Source organism: Chanodichthys erythropterus, chromosome 9 (assembly GCF_024489055.1).
Source record: "Chanodichthys erythropterus isolate Z2021 chromosome 9, ASM2448905v1, whole genome shotgun sequence".
Lineage (NCBI taxonomy): Eukaryota > Metazoa > Chordata > Actinopteri > Cypriniformes > Xenocyprididae > Chanodichthys > Chanodichthys erythropterus.
In genome coordinates this window covers 5457231-5475824 of record NC_090229.1, presented here as the reverse complement: position 1 = coordinate 5475824, position 18594 = coordinate 5457231, and the positions used below count along the sequence as shown (strand labels likewise).

Sequence of the window (18594 nt, the reverse complement as noted above, 5' to 3'; positions counted from 1 at the left end):
TGTTGAACCCCAGTGAAGTTCACTATATGGAGAAAAATCCTGGAATGTTTTCCTCAAAAACCTTAAATTCGACTGAAGAAAGAAAGACATAACAATCTTGGATAACATGGGGGTGAGAAAATTATCAGGAAATTTTAATTCAGAAGTAAACCAATCCTTACTAAGAGTTTTTTTCATACCAATGTAGCTGTCTAGAGTGAAAACAGAGAGACAAATCAGTCTTTTCTTAATTATTGGTTTCAAGAAATTCAACTATAAAAGGTTTAACTGCATAAACACACAACTCAACAATTATGAGCAACGTGCAAAGTGAATATGTGCACCGAGGAAGTAAAAACTTCAATAACATTAAATCTCTCTATTTATAAGGCACAGCTACAGGTCTAGATCAACTAATGAATCCAGTGGATGTGAGGCTGATTTGAACATTCGACAAACAAACCAACCTTTGGTCACGTTCCTGCCCAGCAGTGATGAATAAATACACACTAGAGGTTCATTTCCAAATAAGAAATAGCATTTTATAATGATGAAACTGCTACAAAAAAAAAAAAAATGCAATGATAATCTTCAATCAAATTCTCATCAGAAATCCCAGATAACCATGACAAAAAAAAAATCTCTCTCAGCTCAGAACATTTTAAAACAGGAGGAAGTACCGTTCAGAAGTTTTTGCTCCATAAATCGAACCTGCACAGCACGCAGTTAGACGCAGGTACCGCGGGAGAAGCGGAGTGTGTTTATTGCGGATTGCTCTCATAGGTGGGAAGCATGGACTTGCGTGTTTTGGGTGGTGGCGGCGGAGGCTTGACTTCAGCTTTCGTCGGTAAAGGAGGCGTGATCTACATGTGAAATTAAAAAAAGAGGAAAAGCTTATTATTTTCAGTTTGAAAATGTCGTTGTAGCTTTTTATGCCATTTAGATGCACATTTTACTGCTAATATAAACATTTTTCGACGTTTCTAAATTGCACATGTCGTGTCTCACCTCAGAATTAGAGTTATAGATGCTCTCGCTCTCGTGAGGGTGTTTTTTGGGTGGCATTGGTGGAGGGGTGTTCGTGATGTCAGGTGCGCTGAAGTCACTCTCGCTCGGGAGGCATGTGTAACCTACAGGAAGATGATCAATATGAGGTTTATTACACCGATGTGCCCTGTGCTGGATCACTGTGCTAGACCATCCTCAAATGCCTGTAGGAATTTGTGTTTGTTTAAAGGTTGGGTCAGTAAGATTTTTTTAAAGAAATTGTCAAGACTCCGGTTTGAACAATGTAAGGCTGAACACCGTTACTGACAATCCTCATTTTGGCTGCGTGAGATTCTCCAGCTTTGTTGTTGTTGAGCTGTTAAAGCTCCGCCCTCTTCTGGAAAGGGGGCGGGGAGCAGCAGCTCATTTGCATTTAAAGGGACACACACAAAAACGGCGAGTTTTTTGAGCTGAAACTTCACAGACACATTCTGGGGACACCAGAGACTGATATTACATCTTCTGAAAAGGGCATTACAAATCCCCTTTAAATTGATCAAAAGTCACCATTAAGACATTTACATTGTTACAAAAGATTCAACTAAATGCTTAATCTTTAACTTTTTAATTAATCAAAGAATGTGTCAAATGTATCAAGATTTCCACAAAAAAATATGAAGACGATAATGATTAGAAATGTTTCTTGAGCAGCAAATCAGCATATTTGAATGATTTCTGAAGGATCATGTGACACTGAAGACTGGAGTAACGATGCTGAAAATTCAGCTTTGATCACAGAAATAAATTACATTTTAAAACATATTTAAATAGAAAACAGTTATTTAAAATTGTATTACTGCATTTTTTATCAAATTAATCCAGCCTCGGTGAGCAGAAGAAACTTATTTCAAAAATTTTACCAAGCTCTAACTTTTGAATGATATTGTATTTTGAGGACATTTTTATTTTTTAAACATAACTGTATTGGCACCATGGTATAGAGATGGCAGCAGACAGTAATACCATACTGTTTTGACATGTACTAATTACCATATTTATGCACCATGTTAAAGTAAAACCACAGATCATGTCAAAAACCCACTCCACTTGTGTAAGTGGTGTGTGCGTGTGTGTGTGTGCGCACTCACTCGAGCTGCGTGGTGTGCGCGGTGTGGCAGGCAGAGGGCTGAGTGGGTTGTGTAAACTCAAATTGGATGATTCTCCATGAAACAGCGACAGCGTGAGTCTCCGGTCCCCTATCGTCAGACTTTTCGGCCTCGGCTGCTTCTCTGGAGGAATCTGTCATCACACAGACAGAGACAGCACATGAAATGAAATCATGTCTCCAAATATTAAATCAGTCCATTTTATAACTGTCTAAAATTCTATAATTTAATCCACTCAATCATTTGAGTTCACTATGAAATAATCACATAAACATCACAGAGTCATCACATTTAATGTTTTTAGATCATTTTGCCAAATGCATAAAGTTTGGCACAGGCGTGTATTTTTATACGAATTTTACTGCCACCCTCATTTCCTTATAAATCTATTTTGCACAAGGTACACGAAATAGTACCTCTCAGGACCGTAAGGACAAAAATGTCCCCATTGAAACCCATTGAAATTGCCATTTTAAGTCACAGGGCCATTTAGCTATAAAATGACACAGTTTTTGTTAACAGGCTTTCATTCAGTTGGTAAGGCTTCGAAATTAAAATTTTTACTATTTTTATAAGCAAATAGTGCCATTTTCTCATGTTCAAAGCTTTATTTCCGTTTCCTGCTTCTGCATATTATAGTCAATTGGATAAATAATGCAGCTTTAATTGTGTGGGTGTGTTGGTGTTAATGTCAGAGTGTGGTTTATGTGTGTAATAAAAAAAATTATGTGTGTAATATTGCTGCAAATCACAAATCCAACCACTGTGTGTACCAGCAGAGCTTTGCTGGCATCTAATGGGGAAAATTTGGTACAAACTAAATATTACTGAAAGCTCAGTTTTTGAGATATGAACCACAAATTTGGCTTTGATTTTCTAGTAGTTTTAGAGTTCAACATGTTTCATAAAATATATATTTGATATAAAATACTGATCACAAATCAATTTCATAAACTTAAACCTCTATAACTTTTTTTCTTATTTAACTTTTTTCACTTCAACAATAATCTGCCAAGGGTCTTCTTTAAAATGAGACCAAACTTAAGTCTGTGCTCACAAACTTCAAATTTTTATGAGAGTTTTTGTCCTCTATGGACCTATGTGTAACTTTTTTAATTGACACACAAGGGCTAAACAGCTCACTGACAGCCATGAACAGAAGAAATCAGCACACCTCGTCTCTGTCAGCGGGTCGCTCCAGTAAGACCTGAGACTTGCTCATGCTCCATTCCTTCCTGTTCTTCTTACTTATCCGATTATCTTCCTCTGAGCGGGACAGAACCGAAACCCTGCTGTCGCTCACGCGGGAGAGCAGTGAACTGAGAGAAAAGAGAGACAATCAGATATATTTTGTGCACCTGTACAAATCCTCCGAGCACGTTGCCATGTATTATGCATTTGTGCGACAGGATTCTGGTTATGTATTAGTTTAGTAATCTGGTCTAGAAACACATCTGACTACAAGTAAGCCACTCGTGGGTTGAGTGGCGCAGAAGTAGAAACCTCCAAATAGCAACCTGATTTAAAATTTCAATGTATATGCAATTATTCTTAGGAGATTTTTCAGAGATTTTTGTCTTATTCTCTCAGCTGCTTGTCTTGGTAATTGCTACTTATATATGATATACACACTACACTGGCATTTCAATAAAAGCACATCTGCTAAAAACAGAAATATAATTGTTAATGTGTATAAATATAAATGGATATAAATGGAAGGTCAGTGAATCAAAGATGTTTCTAACATAACATAAAATGGAAACATTACATTTGAGTATAAATGCTTCTGACATGAAAAAGTCATAATATAAAAGCACAAACATTATAAAACATTCAGTCCTGAAGTTTTAACACGCACAGAAGGAAACATTAAGACTCTTCTCAGCTCTTCAATGTTATGAAATGAGCAAGTTTATTTAAATGGATGAAGTTTATTCTAAAACTTTTTATGTTTATGTCAGTCTGAAATATTTTGAGCAACACATTTTGGCACCGATTGTTTTATGAATCTGTCACAATGTACTTTCATTGTTGATTCATTCCATGTCATGGCTGATAACCCGATAACATTACTGAATATTACAGAGCCCCACACATGACATATCGTGGCCATGAGTTATGAATTCATTCCCTCGTTTTATTAATTTTTCCCTTCGTTTTAATTAAATTGTGGCCATGAATTAAGAATTTATTCTCTCATTTTTCTAAATAAACGCTACGTTGTAATAATTTCTTCCCTTGTTTTAAATTGTACTAAAATATCCGCTTCCCTTGTCCCTTGAATCAAAACAAATTGGCTAACAATTTACTAAAACGAAGGTTTAATAAGTTGTGGGAACAAATACTTAATTCGTGGCCACAATATATTTTTGGCCACATATCATATGTGGCCTCCATAGAATACACTATTTTGCATAAATAAATTAAAAATACAATGCTTATTTTTGCTTAATGCTTAAACCCTTTTTTAATGCAAGAGTATTAAGCCATATCGACATTATAAAGTACAGTATGAATGAGGATTAGTTCAATTAGGGCATCTAAGTAGCTTTTATGGTAACACTTTACAATACGGTTCATTAGTTAACATTAGTTAACTACATTAGTTAACATGAACTAATAATGAACTGCACTTATACAGCATTTATTAATCTTTGTTAATGTTAATTTCAACATTTACTAATACATTATTAAAAGCTTGTTAACATTAGTTAATGCACTGTGAACTAACATGAACAAACAATGAACAACTGTATTCTCATTAACTAACACTAATGAAGATTAGTAAATACAGTAACACATGTATTGCTCATTGTTAGTTCATGTTAGTTAATCCATTAACTAATGTTTAACAAATGAACCTTATTGTAAAGTGTTACCGCTTTTATAAACATGCCTTAGATAAAAACATTACTGGTGTGCATCTTGAGACAAAACAATGACACTGACATATTTTAACCCTCTACTGCACACATGTTGATGGCACATGAAAAAAAAAAAAAAAATATTCCACATCATTTTTTGGTTGATTTGGGAAAATTTTATTGATTATTTTATTGATTTTATTGATTATTTTATTGTCAACATTGTGCGACAATGGAATAGAGTCATAGAGAAAATTATCATCAAAATCAAATTTTTTTTTTTTTAATTCAAGAAATCATTAAGTAAAAAGGGAAAAACACTTGAAAGACATTGATATATTGAATTTGATACATGTGGTGTTGTCTAACACCTCCTCGAAAAGTACTCCTTATCGCACAACGTTGCCCTGAGGCAACGAAAAGAAAAACTGAATTTCTGAACATGCAAAATAAAAAAAACTTCATAAAACCTGGCAAAAGGCTTCTCTACACCTTCATACATGCACACATATTTTTTATGTACAGTTCATGTCATTTGAAATAAGATTACTAAAGTAAGTAATATTGCCTTCTTCTCACACCATGTGCTCTTGTGACCATGTGTCAGAACAGGATGGCCCACCTTTAAATGGTGCTTGATATCGACTCCAACACTTACTGGACTGTTATTTGGTACTTTCTCGACCTTTCTAATCATTTAAAGAAAAACTGACTAAACATAGGGCTAAAGAAAACTTTCCGTTGCCTGAGGGCTGAAGAGGATTAAGATATGTCATTACAAGTTGCTTTCAGTTAACACAGCTTAAACATGCATTTTAGTCTGAGTCTAGCTTAAGCCTAGTCTGTGAAACTGGGTGGAAATGTTTTAGTTAATGCAACCTCTCATGCGGAGGCGCCACATGCCCTCTCAGACTTTTGAGACAAATGGATTTGAATGCAGCTTCCAAAGGACTAAAAAAAATTAACTCTTTTGAAGCTTACGATCACACCGGTGTGATTAGTGCGTCATGTGATCAATTGCTAAATTCAAATCTGCATTCATGCTTTCACCACAGAAATGTTTAATATTTACTTCTAATATTTGTTAAAAGATCTTAGATGTACACTGTAAAAAATTAATGTAATTTTAACGGTAAAATATTGTAAAAACGCTATTGTAAACAGGTTAACAGTAAGTTCCCGTATTATATACAGGGAAAAACTGTATAAGCTGTAACCAGACATTCATGCAATTTTCACAGTAAAATTCTGTAAATTTTATGATTTTTATAAGTAAAAAAAACAAAACCAATGTGTAATTTACAGCCAAAATCTGTAAACTGATGTTCCCACAATTCCCTGTGTGACACTCCACATTTGAGAGTATTTCGTTTAAATAATCATGTTTCTTAATAGTTTTTGTTATCAGTTATGTTCATTAGGGTTTTATGTTACAATTTCTGTTGTTTAATGAAAGTTTATTGCATTATTTAAGTATTGTGGGTTACCATGATGGTGTTTTGCCTTTGTGTGAATGACTCTTTGCACCTTCTATACTGTATATTAGTATATACTTCAGCTAGTGGAAAAGCTACTTGTGATGAACTCTGATTCTTCATTCTTCTCTTTTGCCACCTGCATTATTATGGCGGTTGTCAGTATATGTTAAAAGGTACAAAACAGATTTTAGTAGTAGTGTGCATTGTTGAATTTATTGGTTTACAATCAAATTTTCTTAAATTACAGTTTAATACTGTAAAATTTACAGTTTTATCTGTAAATGTGTTTACAGTTTTTCTGTATTTTTTTACAAAATTATTCTGGCAACCACAGCTGCCAAAATTATTTTGTAAAAACTATGGAATTTTTTTTTTACAGTGTAGGCAATATGTATTTAAAATGATATAAAATATGCTGTACTATAAAATGCGATTGAAAATAAAGGAATTATCATACAAACCAATTGTTGTGTGGAGTATTTTAAACAGTTTAGACGATTTAAGTTAATCTGTAAAGATTAATTTATGTATGAAGTACAAAAAAAAAGTAAAAAAATATGCTAGTATTATTAAAAAAAAAAAAAAAAAAAAAAAAAATAAACCCATCATGCTGGGTTAAATAAACAACCCTATTTCCTGGGTAAAATGAACCCAACATGTGCTCTGTCCTATATTTACCCAGCCGTTGGGATGTTTTTAACCCAGAGTTTTTTTTTTAGAGTGTAAAAAGTTTACTCTAATTTTAGAATATTGTATGTACAAAATGAATAGTGCCCCAAAGCCATTGATTTTCCACGTGTGGACTGTGAGTGGTTAGGGAATCCGTCCAAAATTTTACAAAAATAATCATTTTTAGCCTTCTGTTAAAATGACTTTTACTGATCAACCTTGCATCAGTGCTTATATGCTTTAAATTTGTTTGTTTCTATAAGCTACAAAATACAGTAGACTGAATCAATGCAGGACTTATTAGCCTAATAGTCTTAATATTCCTGAATAATGACAGTAAATGTGTTAATAATGTATGTTCTCGCTCTCATGAAATATGCAAATGATGCAAAATAAACATGCAAAAAAATATCTAGGATATTAAATGAGTGTTGTCAGGTGTAAGGACAACCTATGTAAAACAGGCTTTGTTTTGTGATTGAAATACTTTACTGATGTGAAGGGTTCAACAGCTGAAAGGAACTAAACTGAATTCAAAGGGTCAGAGTTAGGGAAAATGGTCATAAAAACTAAAATTATTCCAATTATTTGAAATTAAAACCATTTTGACACATACACAAAAAAAACCTTCACTACCATTTTAAGTGGACCTCACAGGAAATAAGACTTAGTATGAATTAATTACCAAGTACATTTTCTAAATAAAGCAGCACACACTTGGATGTCATCAAACCAATCATAAGGTGAGAGGGAGAAAAAACAGAAACTGCACTTTTCATGTTCTTTCTCACTAGGCGTTCATCCACAATAATGGTTTCCAGGAAGACCAGCTATGAATCACTCATTTAAAATAATTTCATCTGCAAATACTCAAGGGAAAACAAGCTGACCAGTGAGAACTGGTTAAGGCGGTCATTAAGGTTTTCAGATTTGAGCCTAGATTTTTTTTTAATCTAAATTTAATCAATGGTAATTAAGGACTTCTTTAATGAGAATCCACTTATCCAGCACCTAAAACAACCAATTAATCATAGAGGTTAAACCCGGATTAATGTCATGTTTGTCCATTAGCAGAGGCATAATTACAAAGGAAACTGAATCATTCTGTGACCACAGGAACTCTGTCCTGCGTCAAATTAGCCTGCTGAAAATGAGCAAGGTTATTTCTAGAAATGAGAGAATACTGACTCCTGGGATGCAGGTCTGGAGGAGTTTCCGTCGGAGGAGCCCGAGCCGCTGGAGTGTCCGGAGGAGGCGTTTGAGATGGTGGACATCCGTCTGAGCGTGGAGGACATGATGTACGGCATCACCATCGACCCCACGCGACTCTTCTTCTTTTCTGTCAGAGAGCAGGGCTGGAGATACAGATACAAACACAAACATGTTTCTATTTATATCATGGCATCTATAGTAATTAAATTAATTGAGACCTATCTGAAGCCTACTCTTGCTGAATAAAAGTGTTATTTTCTATCCAAAAAAAACTTACATAATACATACAGAGGCTTGAAAAAGTATGTGAACCCCTTGCAGAATCTGTGAAAATGAGAATTATTTTAATAAAATAAGAGGGATAATAAAAAATGCATGTTATATTTTGTTTAGTACTATCCTGATTAAGATATTTTACATAAAAGATGTTTGCATTTAGTTCACAAGACAAAACAATAGCTGAATTTATTAAAATAACCCCATGCATAAGTATGTGAACCATTGATTCTCAATACTGTGTGTGGTTACCTGATGATCCACGACTGTTTTTGTGTTTTGTGATGGTTGTTCATGAGTCTCTTGTTTGTCCTGAGCAGTTAAACTGAGCTCTGTTCTTCAGAAAAATCCTCCAGCTCCTGCAGATTCATCAGTTTTCAAGCATTTTTGCATATTTGAACCCTTTCCAGCAGTGACTGTAGGATTTTGAGATTCATCTTTTCACACTGAGGACAATTGAGGGACTCAAACACAACTATTAAAAAAGGTTCAAACATTCACTGATGCTCCAGAAGGAAACACGATGCATTAAGAGCCGAGGGGTGAAAACTTTTGAATTCAAATATCAAGGTAAATTGTACTTAATTTTTCTGCCGGGAAACATGCAAGTGTCATCTGATGCTTCCGAAGGGCAGTACTAAATGACAAACAATGACTTTTAAACAAAATAAGAGAAACTGTGACATCTTCATCCTGTTCAAAAGTTTTCACACCCCGACTCTTAATGCATCATGTTTCCTTCTGGAGCATCAGTGAATGTTTGAACCTTTTTTAATAGTTGTGTTCGAGTCCCTCAGTTGTCCTCAGTATGAAAATACAGATATCAAAATCCCACAGTCACTGCTGGAAAGGGCTCAAATATGCAAAAATGCTTGAAAACTGATGAATCTGCAGGAGCTGGAGGATTTTTCTGAAGAACAGAGCTCAGTTTAACTGCTCAGGACAAACAAGAGACTCATGAACAACCATCACAAAACACAAAAACAGTCGTGGATCATCAGGTGACCACACACAGTATTGAGAATCAATGCTTCACATACTTATGAATGGGGTTATTTTAATAAATTCAGCTATTGTTTTGTCTTGTGAACTAAATGCAAACATCTTTTATGTAAAATATCTTACTCAGGACAGTACTAAACCAAAAATAACATGCATTTTTATTATCCCTCTTATTTTATTAAAATAATTCTCATTTTCACAGGGTTTTTCATGCCACTGTATGTATTATGTAAGCTTTTTTTGGATAGAAAATAACAATTTTATTCAGCAAAAGTATACTAAATTGATCAAAAGAGATGGTAAAGACCTATGTAATGATACAAATATTTCTATTTCAAATAAATGCTGCTCATCCCCCCAGTAAGAATTTTTTTATAGAAAATTGCACACCTGTTGTTGACAATAACAGCCTATTTTAAATGTCATGTGCTTTATTTCTCTTTTTGTTTGTCTCCACTCGCTGTGGTGGATCAGTGATGAAACACTGTTCTTGTAAATACTTTCCAACATTTCCATAAAAAAATATCTTTAAAACAGGTGCAAATTACAGCGAAGGTCAACACTTATCATACGGTGCTCTGCAGTGGTCAAAAAGGATTTAAACTGTGAATTTTGTATTGATCTCTTCTTGTAAACTCAGAGATGTGGATTCGGATGGCAATTAAATCACCACACGACCTTGGTGTTTGTCAAAAAAACAGTAGGTAATTTGGCCGGGTATCTTTACGCGAACGGTGGGAGAAAACACTTGACATTCTGGATTTGAATGGCAATAAATTCACTGACTAGCCCCTGTAAATGTTGAAAATACCTTACGTCTCCTTGAGAAACAATTGCCATCTGAATAGGGCTAAAGAAAATATCACTTCATCAAAGCAGATCTGTCCTCCCTCTTGTGGTCTACTGTCTCACGAAAATGAACCTTGTTGCCTTGGCTGATTTCAAAACCCCTTCAAAATTATTGTTAGACAATATTCCGTATGAATCATTTCATCAGATCTGAAAGATTTCCACCAAGAAACAGCAAACCCTCGATCTTGCTCTTCTCAAATCCCTACTTAGACTCACTAGAGTAATGACACCATAGAGTTTCTCCACTTTCGCGCGCAGGTCCTGGAAGCAGGTGACGATTCTGTTGTGAAGGGGTTTGAGCTGCTCCGTGGATTTCTCTCCGTGGATCCGAATCCCCTCATCAAGCAACGGGACCTAAGATGGAACAGACATTAAAGCATTTTCAACATTAAAAATTGAACACTGAAATAAACACTTGTAAAAGTGACAGTAAAAACATTTATAGTGTTACAAATGTTTTCTATGTCAAATAAATGCTTTTCAACTTTCTATTCATACAAAAATATTGAGCAACACTGTTTTACTGTATTTTTGATCAAATAAATGCAGACTTTGTGAGAAACATGAACAAAATCTTAACCACCCCAAACAAATGGACGGTAATGTAAATAAATTTAGATAATATAATTTATATATAATTATATAATACTTAAAGGGTTAGTTCACCCAAAAATTAAATTCTGTCAATAATTACTCACCCTCATGTCGTTCCACACCTGTTAGACCTTCATTCATCTTCGGAACACAGATTAAGATATTTTTGATAAAATCCGATGGCTCTATAAAGCCTGCATCGGCAGCAAAAATACTCCCTTTTACAATACACAGAAAGCTACTAAAAACATATTTAAATCAGTTCATGTGACTACAGTGGTTCAACCGTAATATTAAAAAGCAACTAAAATAACTAATTAAGGACTTTATTCAACAATATCTAGTGATGGGCGATTTCAAAACACTGCTTCATGAAGCTTTATGCATATTGTGGGCCCTATAATACACCCGACGCAAGGCGCAGCGCAAGTGTGTTTGCTAGTTTGCATCCGGCGCTGTTCGTGTCTTCCCGTTGAGCGCCACGTCCTTAAATTAGTAAATGCATTTGCGCCAGTTAGTGCGCCCATGGGCGTGCTGGTCTAAAAAAGAGGTGTGTTCAGGCGCATTGCTATTTTAAGGAGCTGAAAATAGACTGCGCCATAGACCAACTCAAACCTGGTCTAAAGTCTAAAGTCAGTGGCGCAATATTTTTTTGTTAGAGCGCGTTGTTACAAATTCCACCATGTAAATAGCAATCCGCCATGGCGCGAGCGCATCTCGCTCTTAAAGGGAAGGGGAGATGACACTCTGATTGGTTTATTGAACGTTACGCCCATTACTCATTAAGAGAATAGGGACAACCCATTTCAAAAATGCGCCCCGGCGCACGGACCGTTTTTCCGCCGTTAAAATAGCAAAAGTGGATTTGGACACGCCCTGAGTGCACCTGCGCCATGCGCTTTACACTTTGCGTTTAGATCGTTAAAATAGGGCCCTTTGTTTCGAATCAGTTGCTTGTAGCATGTATCAAACTGCCAAAGTCACGTGAACTATTGAAGTTGCAAAACACTTATGACGTAACAAAGCCTCTTTTACTGAAATCATGGGATTTTGGCACTCTGAACTACTGATTTGGAACAAAAGATCCATAAAGCTTTGAAGCTTCATGAAGCAGTGTTCATGAATCACCCATCACTAGATATTGTGGAATAAAGTCATTATTATTATTATTTTTTTTGGTGAACAAAAAGTATCCTCATCGCTTTATAATATTAAAAGATTAGTTCACTTTTAAATAAAATTTTCCTGATAATTTACTCACTCCCATGTCATCCAAGATGTTCATGTCTTTCTTTTTTCAGTTGAAAAGAAATGAAGGTTTTTGATGAAAACTTTCCAGGATTTTTCTCCTTATAGTGGACTTCAGTGGTCTCCAGATGGTTGAAGGTCCTAATTAAAGTTTCAGTGCAGCTTCAAAGAGCTTTAAACGATACCAGACGAGGAATAAAAGTCTTATCTAGAGAAACGATGGGTCATTTTTAAAAAAAAATATAACTGTATATTAGGGATGTGACGAGACAGGTATCTCACGGGACGAGACGAGACTCGAGATTGAGTTCACGAGACGAGAAGATTTTTACACACTATTTTTAAGAAATCCTCAATGGCGAAATACATGACTAGAAAAAATATTCTGCAGGTGTATTTGAAATGTTTTAACTAATCATCTTGTAATGAATGTCATTGAGTTCTACTTTCTGAGTATGAATTATCATATGCAGTAAAAGACAACAATACTCAAGCACTGTAAAAGGTTTTGCCACAAACTCAACTGACTGACTTCTCTTCTGTATGATTTCAGTCTCTTCAGACCTCACTGTACATGATTTATGAGCTTCTACAACTTTTGATCTCCTAACTGAACTCCTTTCCACAAACTGATCATAGAAATAAAAACAGTATAAATAAAAATGGTAACACTTTACAATAAGGTCTCATTTATTAACATTAATTAACCATCATCAACTAACAATGAGCAATATATTTGCTACAGTATTTATTAATATTTGTTTATGTTAGTTAATAAAAATAGTAATTTATTGTTAGTTCATGGTAGTTCACAGTGCATTAACTAATGTTAACAAATGAAACCTTATTGTTTGTGCTTAATACGATTAAGAGAATACTGTTATTCATTTTTATGGTAACACTTTACAATAAGTGCAACCATAATCACACTCTCTCAATATTCAAAGTGCAAATAAGACCAAATTTTTCTTTGATACAGAGCTGAGAGACAGCCTAAAATAGCTTTCATATTGAGAGATATTTGCATTCATCAGGGAGCCTCTCTCAAAATTGCGGGGTATTGAAATCGCATTTGAATGCGCGCTCGCGTTTACTTTCATTTTCACAATCACAAGTAACTCTGTAAATATGGAGCGGCGACAACCGTTATCCAACTGAATTAAATGTTTTTTATTTAAATACAAAGCAAAATGACAGTGGAGGCGTAATGTAAACGTAGCGGTGGCATATTCTTTCCTAACCATCCTCACGCTCTGTCATGGCAACATCACGAGACTACTTTTCGCCTCGACGAGAAATCTCGTCACGTTTTAGTCTCGTGAGCTCTCGTGACATGAGATCTCATCACACCCCTACTGTATATGCTTTATAAACACAAAATATCACCTTGAACGTGCCTTCTGCATTCTTCAAAACGCTTACGCTGTATGTCCTACACCTTTCCTATTCTACTTACGGAAAAAAAAATAAACTGCCGCCGTGTTCATTCCGTAAGTAGAACTGGGAAAGCGTAGGACATACAGCGTAAGCGTTTTGAAGAATGCGGAAAGTGGAAGTACGTTCAAGGCGATATTTTGTGTTTATAAAGAATATACATTTTTTTTTAAAATGACCGATCGTTTCGCTAGATAAGACCCTTATTCCTCATCTGGTATCGTTTAAAGCTCTTTGAAGCTGCACTGAAACTTTAATTAGGACCTTCAACCATCTGGAGACCACTGAAGTCCACTATAAGGAGAAAAATCCTGGAAAGTTTTCATCAAAAACCTTCATTTCTTTTCAACTGAAAAAAGAAAGACAAAGACATCTTGGATGACATGGGAGTGAGTAAATTATCAGGAAAAGTTTATTTAAAAGTGGACTAATCCTTTAAAGATGAACCACTGTAGTCACATAAACTGTTTTAAATATGTCTTTAGTGCCTTTCTGGGCATTGAAAAAGGAAATTATCTTGCTGGCAATAGAGGCCTCACTGAGCCATCAGATTTCATCAAAAATATCTTAACTTCTGTTCTGAAGATGAACGAAGGTCTTACGGGTGTGGAACGACATGAGGGTGAGGAATTTTCATTTTTGGGTGAACTAACCCTTTAAGTATCACTTTACGAACAGCTGGTGCTACCCTATAATTAAATTCTTTGTTTGTATAATTTTGAACAATAATTGAAGAAAAATAAGCATAAAAAGTATAACAAAAATTTATCGAATGGTACTTTGAATAATAGAGTATAAGCCATTTTTTAATGAAGCTATTGTGATATACACAGCTTCCATGGTATATGGTCATATCTCCCAAGATAATCTGAACATTGTGTGAATTAGTGTTGTCATGATACTGAAATTTCCAACTTTGAATCAATACCTTGAAAAATATCGATATTTGATACCATTTTCGATACCTCAGGTAAAAAAAAAAAATACTACAGAAATAAAAGTACTCAAAATGTAAAATAACACTGAATAGTTTTCATTGTAAAAAATAAATACAAATTAATGCTTCAGTCAAGAGCAGCGAGTGATTTTCTCTTTGTCTTTTGTTCTTTGATTAACATGACTGACAGCAGCAGGTTTATTAGACTGCTGTCCCTTTAAGAGCATATGCACGGATCCAATATACTGTTACTCAACATGCATTGCATTTCTCAACTATTTATGCTCCAAAACTGACTATATTTACCTGAATACTCGACAAGATGGGCATTTTGACATAATTTTAAATGTATTTGAACATTTAAGCGCAATAAGCCACAAAAAAACACTTCAGTCTGGTACTACTCGTGAGCTGTTTGAGAAGCGGCTTTATGAAAGCGGCACTTATATACATCAGGGGTGCGCGAGCTTTCGTTGTGAACGTGAAACCTGTGCGAATGACTAAAATAATGCTCAATAAAAGCACTATTCAACCAGAGTGAATGAGCTGAGGGAGTGAGAGGATGCAGGTGTGTGTCAATCCGCCGTCGGTGAGAAGAGAGAGCGAGAATGCGCAGCTGATATCAGTGTATTGATATCAGAATATTTCAGTATTAATACACATTGAAATATCTTTTTGACAACACTAGTGTGAATGCTTAAACACAATACAGATCTGCAGAAGTTTCACCTGCAATGCGATCAGGTGTTTTAAGACTTCAATGCGTTCCAGGTGGTCGGGGTTCTTCTTCATGTACGCCTCTGTGAAAAACGCCTGAGGATGGAAACAAAAATTTCAATTAGGTTCAGTCGGTGCTCCAGCAGACCTAACGCCTCGAGACACGCATCAATTTTTCATATCTGACCAGGAGAAAAGGTACAGAGCAACTGTTGAGCACATATGACCAATTCAGCTGAGGATTATCAGGGTGATAGTTTGATTTCTTTTGGTTAAAAATTAATAGAAGCAAAAATACAAAAAAGGTGTGCACATCCCGAACTTTAATTGGACTCAGGTGCAGGACAAAAAGATGACAATCATAGAAGTAAGACGAGTAATGTCCGCACATTAATGTCTGAAATTAAGAGTAGCAAAAAAAGGAGAAAGGGGGGAGAAAGTCTGACCTTCTCATAGTTGGAAAAGCCACCCATGACAGCCGGGTCCACGATTCCATTGAGCATCATGGAGAGCGGGTGCACGGGAAGAGAGCGGTCACATGCCTGCTGCTGCACCAGATTACTCAGCTTCTCATTGGCCAGCTCCATGGTTTCTATAGCGTTGTCCAAAGGACTGATCTCTTCCTACAAACGAGAGACAATATGAGACTGGCGGAAAGATAAGATCTGATTATGATCTGTTTTTTGAAAGAAATTAATACTTTCTTTCAGCAAGGATGGATTAAATTGATCAAAAGTGACAGTAAAGACATTTATAATGCTACAAAAAAAGAGACAAATTTGGTGAATAAAGTTGCTATTTTTGTTTTGTTTTTGCACACAAATTCTATTCTTGTCGCTTCATAACATTAAAGTTGAACCACTGCAGACACGTTGACTATTTTAACAATTTTTTACTACTTTTCTGGACCTTGAATGTGGTAATTTTGTTGCTTTCTATTGAGGATAAAAAAATCTCTTGGATTTTATCAAAAATATCTTAATTTGTGTATCAAAGATGAATGAAGGTCTTACAGGTTTGAAAAGACGTAATTAATGATAGAAATTTCAATTTTGGGTGAACTAACCCTTTAAAGGTGCCATTGAACATTTTTTTTACAAGATGTAATATAAGTCTAAGGTGTCCCCTGAATGTGTCTCTGAAGTTTCAGCTCAAAATACCCCATAGATTTTTTTTAATTAATTTTTTTAACTGCCTATTTTCGGGCATAATTAGAAATGCGCCGATTCAGGCTGCGGTCCCTTTAATTGCTCGTGCCCTCCGCCCCCTCCCGAGTTCACACAGCTAATATAACCCTTAAAATGGATCTTTACAAAGTGTTTGTCATGCATGCTGCATGCATACATCGGATTATGTGAATATTGTATTTATTTGATGGTTAATATTTGATTCTGAATGAGTTTGAGGCTGTGCTCCATGGCTAACGGCTAATGCTACACTGTTGGATAGATTTATAAAGAATGAAGTTGTGTTTATGAATTATACAAACTGCAAGTGTTTAATAATGAAAATGGCTCTTGTCTCCGTGATTACAGTAAGAAACGATGGTAACTTTAACCACATTTAACAGTACATTAGCAACATGCTAACGAAACATTTAGAAAGACAATTTACAAATATCACTAAAAATATCATGTAATCATGGATCATGTCAGTTATTATTGCTCCATCTGCCATTTTTCGCTATTATCCTTGCTTGCTTACCTAGTCTGATGATTCAGCTGTGCACAGATCCAGACGTTAATACTGGCCTGTGTAATGCCTTGAACATGAGCTGGCATATGCAAATATTGGGGTCGTACATATTAATTAACCTGACTGTTACATAACATAACTGTTTTTCGGAGGTCTTTTAAACAAATGAGATTTATATAAGAAGGAGGAAACAATGGAGTTTGAGACTCACTGTATGTCTTTTCCATGTACTGAACTCTTGTTATTCAACTATGCCAAGATAAATTCAATTTTTAATTCTAGGGCACCTTTAAGGGGCATTTGTAAAGAAGTGAATAGGGTTCATTTTTATATCATGTTGTCTTTAAAAAAGTATTTTGTTTATAGGTAAGTATTAAGTGACATTTAACAATAAAAGTTTTAGAGAATTGAAAGAAGGATGAGTCACTCACCACCGACATGGATTTCACTTCAAACCATTTGAGGATCCCTGGAAAGCGATATGCCGTAATAAAGGTGGTCCTTTCAATCCACATGGTCTGTGAGGTCAAAAGCAGAGAGAAGCACATTTACACAGAGGGGTTCCAAGATAATCATCTCCATTCATGAATAATTATATAGAACTGAATTACTGACTCTCTTATCATCCATAAAAGGTTCACAGAATTACAGCAACATTCGAAATTACTGGCAAAAAAGGCAATTCTTCAGTGTTAGTGAGTGGCAGCTTTCATTTGAAAGTGGTATCTAATTATTTAGGTATCTAAATCATTATTATCATGAACATTTTTAAAGAGGACCTATTATGCCCTTTTTCAAAGTCTTGATTTTGGTTTTTGCCGTCTACTAGAATAGGTTTTCATGCTTCAATGTTCAAAAAGTATGTCAGTAACTCTCTGTTTAGTTCCTGTCTCTATGAAGCCCCTTCTTCTGAAAAGGCACAATGTGCTCTGATTGGTCAGCTGAACCAGTGACTTGTGATTGGTCAACTGTTTCAATCGTGTTTAGCCCTTTACCATAGCCGCAAGTTTCAACACAATACTAAATAACTCAACCAGGCCCCGCCCCTTTTTGTGTATGCATTGTGCGGGAATTATTTAAATAAGGACTATTGTGACGTGTTCGTTCCAGGACGAAAACTCAAGACTACAATCGAAGCGTTTCAGGGACTTTAAAAATAGTGACACTGATCTAGAGAAAAACTGCCTTCTCATACTTAAACTGCAACATTACTAAAAATAAAAAAGTAAGCATAATAGGACCCCTTTAAATTATTGCTCTTAAATTCCATGATTTCTTTTCAGTCATTTTTTATAATCAGATATGGATTTAAAAATAATAATTTCATAGAGATTGCATTTGAAATGTTTTTAGCCAATTAAATATCTTAATATATAATATCTTAATATTAATATATTTTTAATCCAAAAATCTTACATATTGTGCCTTTAATATTGAGCATAAGTTAGAACTAAAAATATTTGTATTCACTTTATCTACAATTT

General features: G+C 35.1%; 1 protein-coding gene across 1 annotated transcript in view; it reads right to left on the bottom strand.

Moving 5' to 3' along the window:
• dock5 (dedicator of cytokinesis 5) overlaps positions 1 to 18594 on the bottom strand; it is an 81892-nt gene continuing 63298 nt past the window's right edge. The window contains exons 43-51 of the mRNA XM_067394338.1: positions 17542 to 17628; positions 15862 to 16038; positions 15428 to 15511; positions 10702 to 10839; positions 8332 to 8498; positions 3307 to 3451; positions 2115 to 2265; positions 988 to 1109; positions 1 to 842 (exon numbers count right to left, since the gene is read on the bottom strand). Coding sequence (XP_067250439.1) covers positions 741 to 842; positions 988 to 1109; positions 2115 to 2265; positions 3307 to 3451; positions 8332 to 8498; positions 10702 to 10839; positions 15428 to 15511; positions 15862 to 16038; positions 17542 to 17628 — 1173 coding nt within the window. The 3' untranslated portion in view covers positions 1 to 740. The remainder of the gene's footprint in view (positions 843 to 987; positions 1110 to 2114; positions 2266 to 3306; positions 3452 to 8331; positions 8499 to 10701; positions 10840 to 15427; positions 15512 to 15861; positions 16039 to 17541; positions 17629 to 18594) is intronic.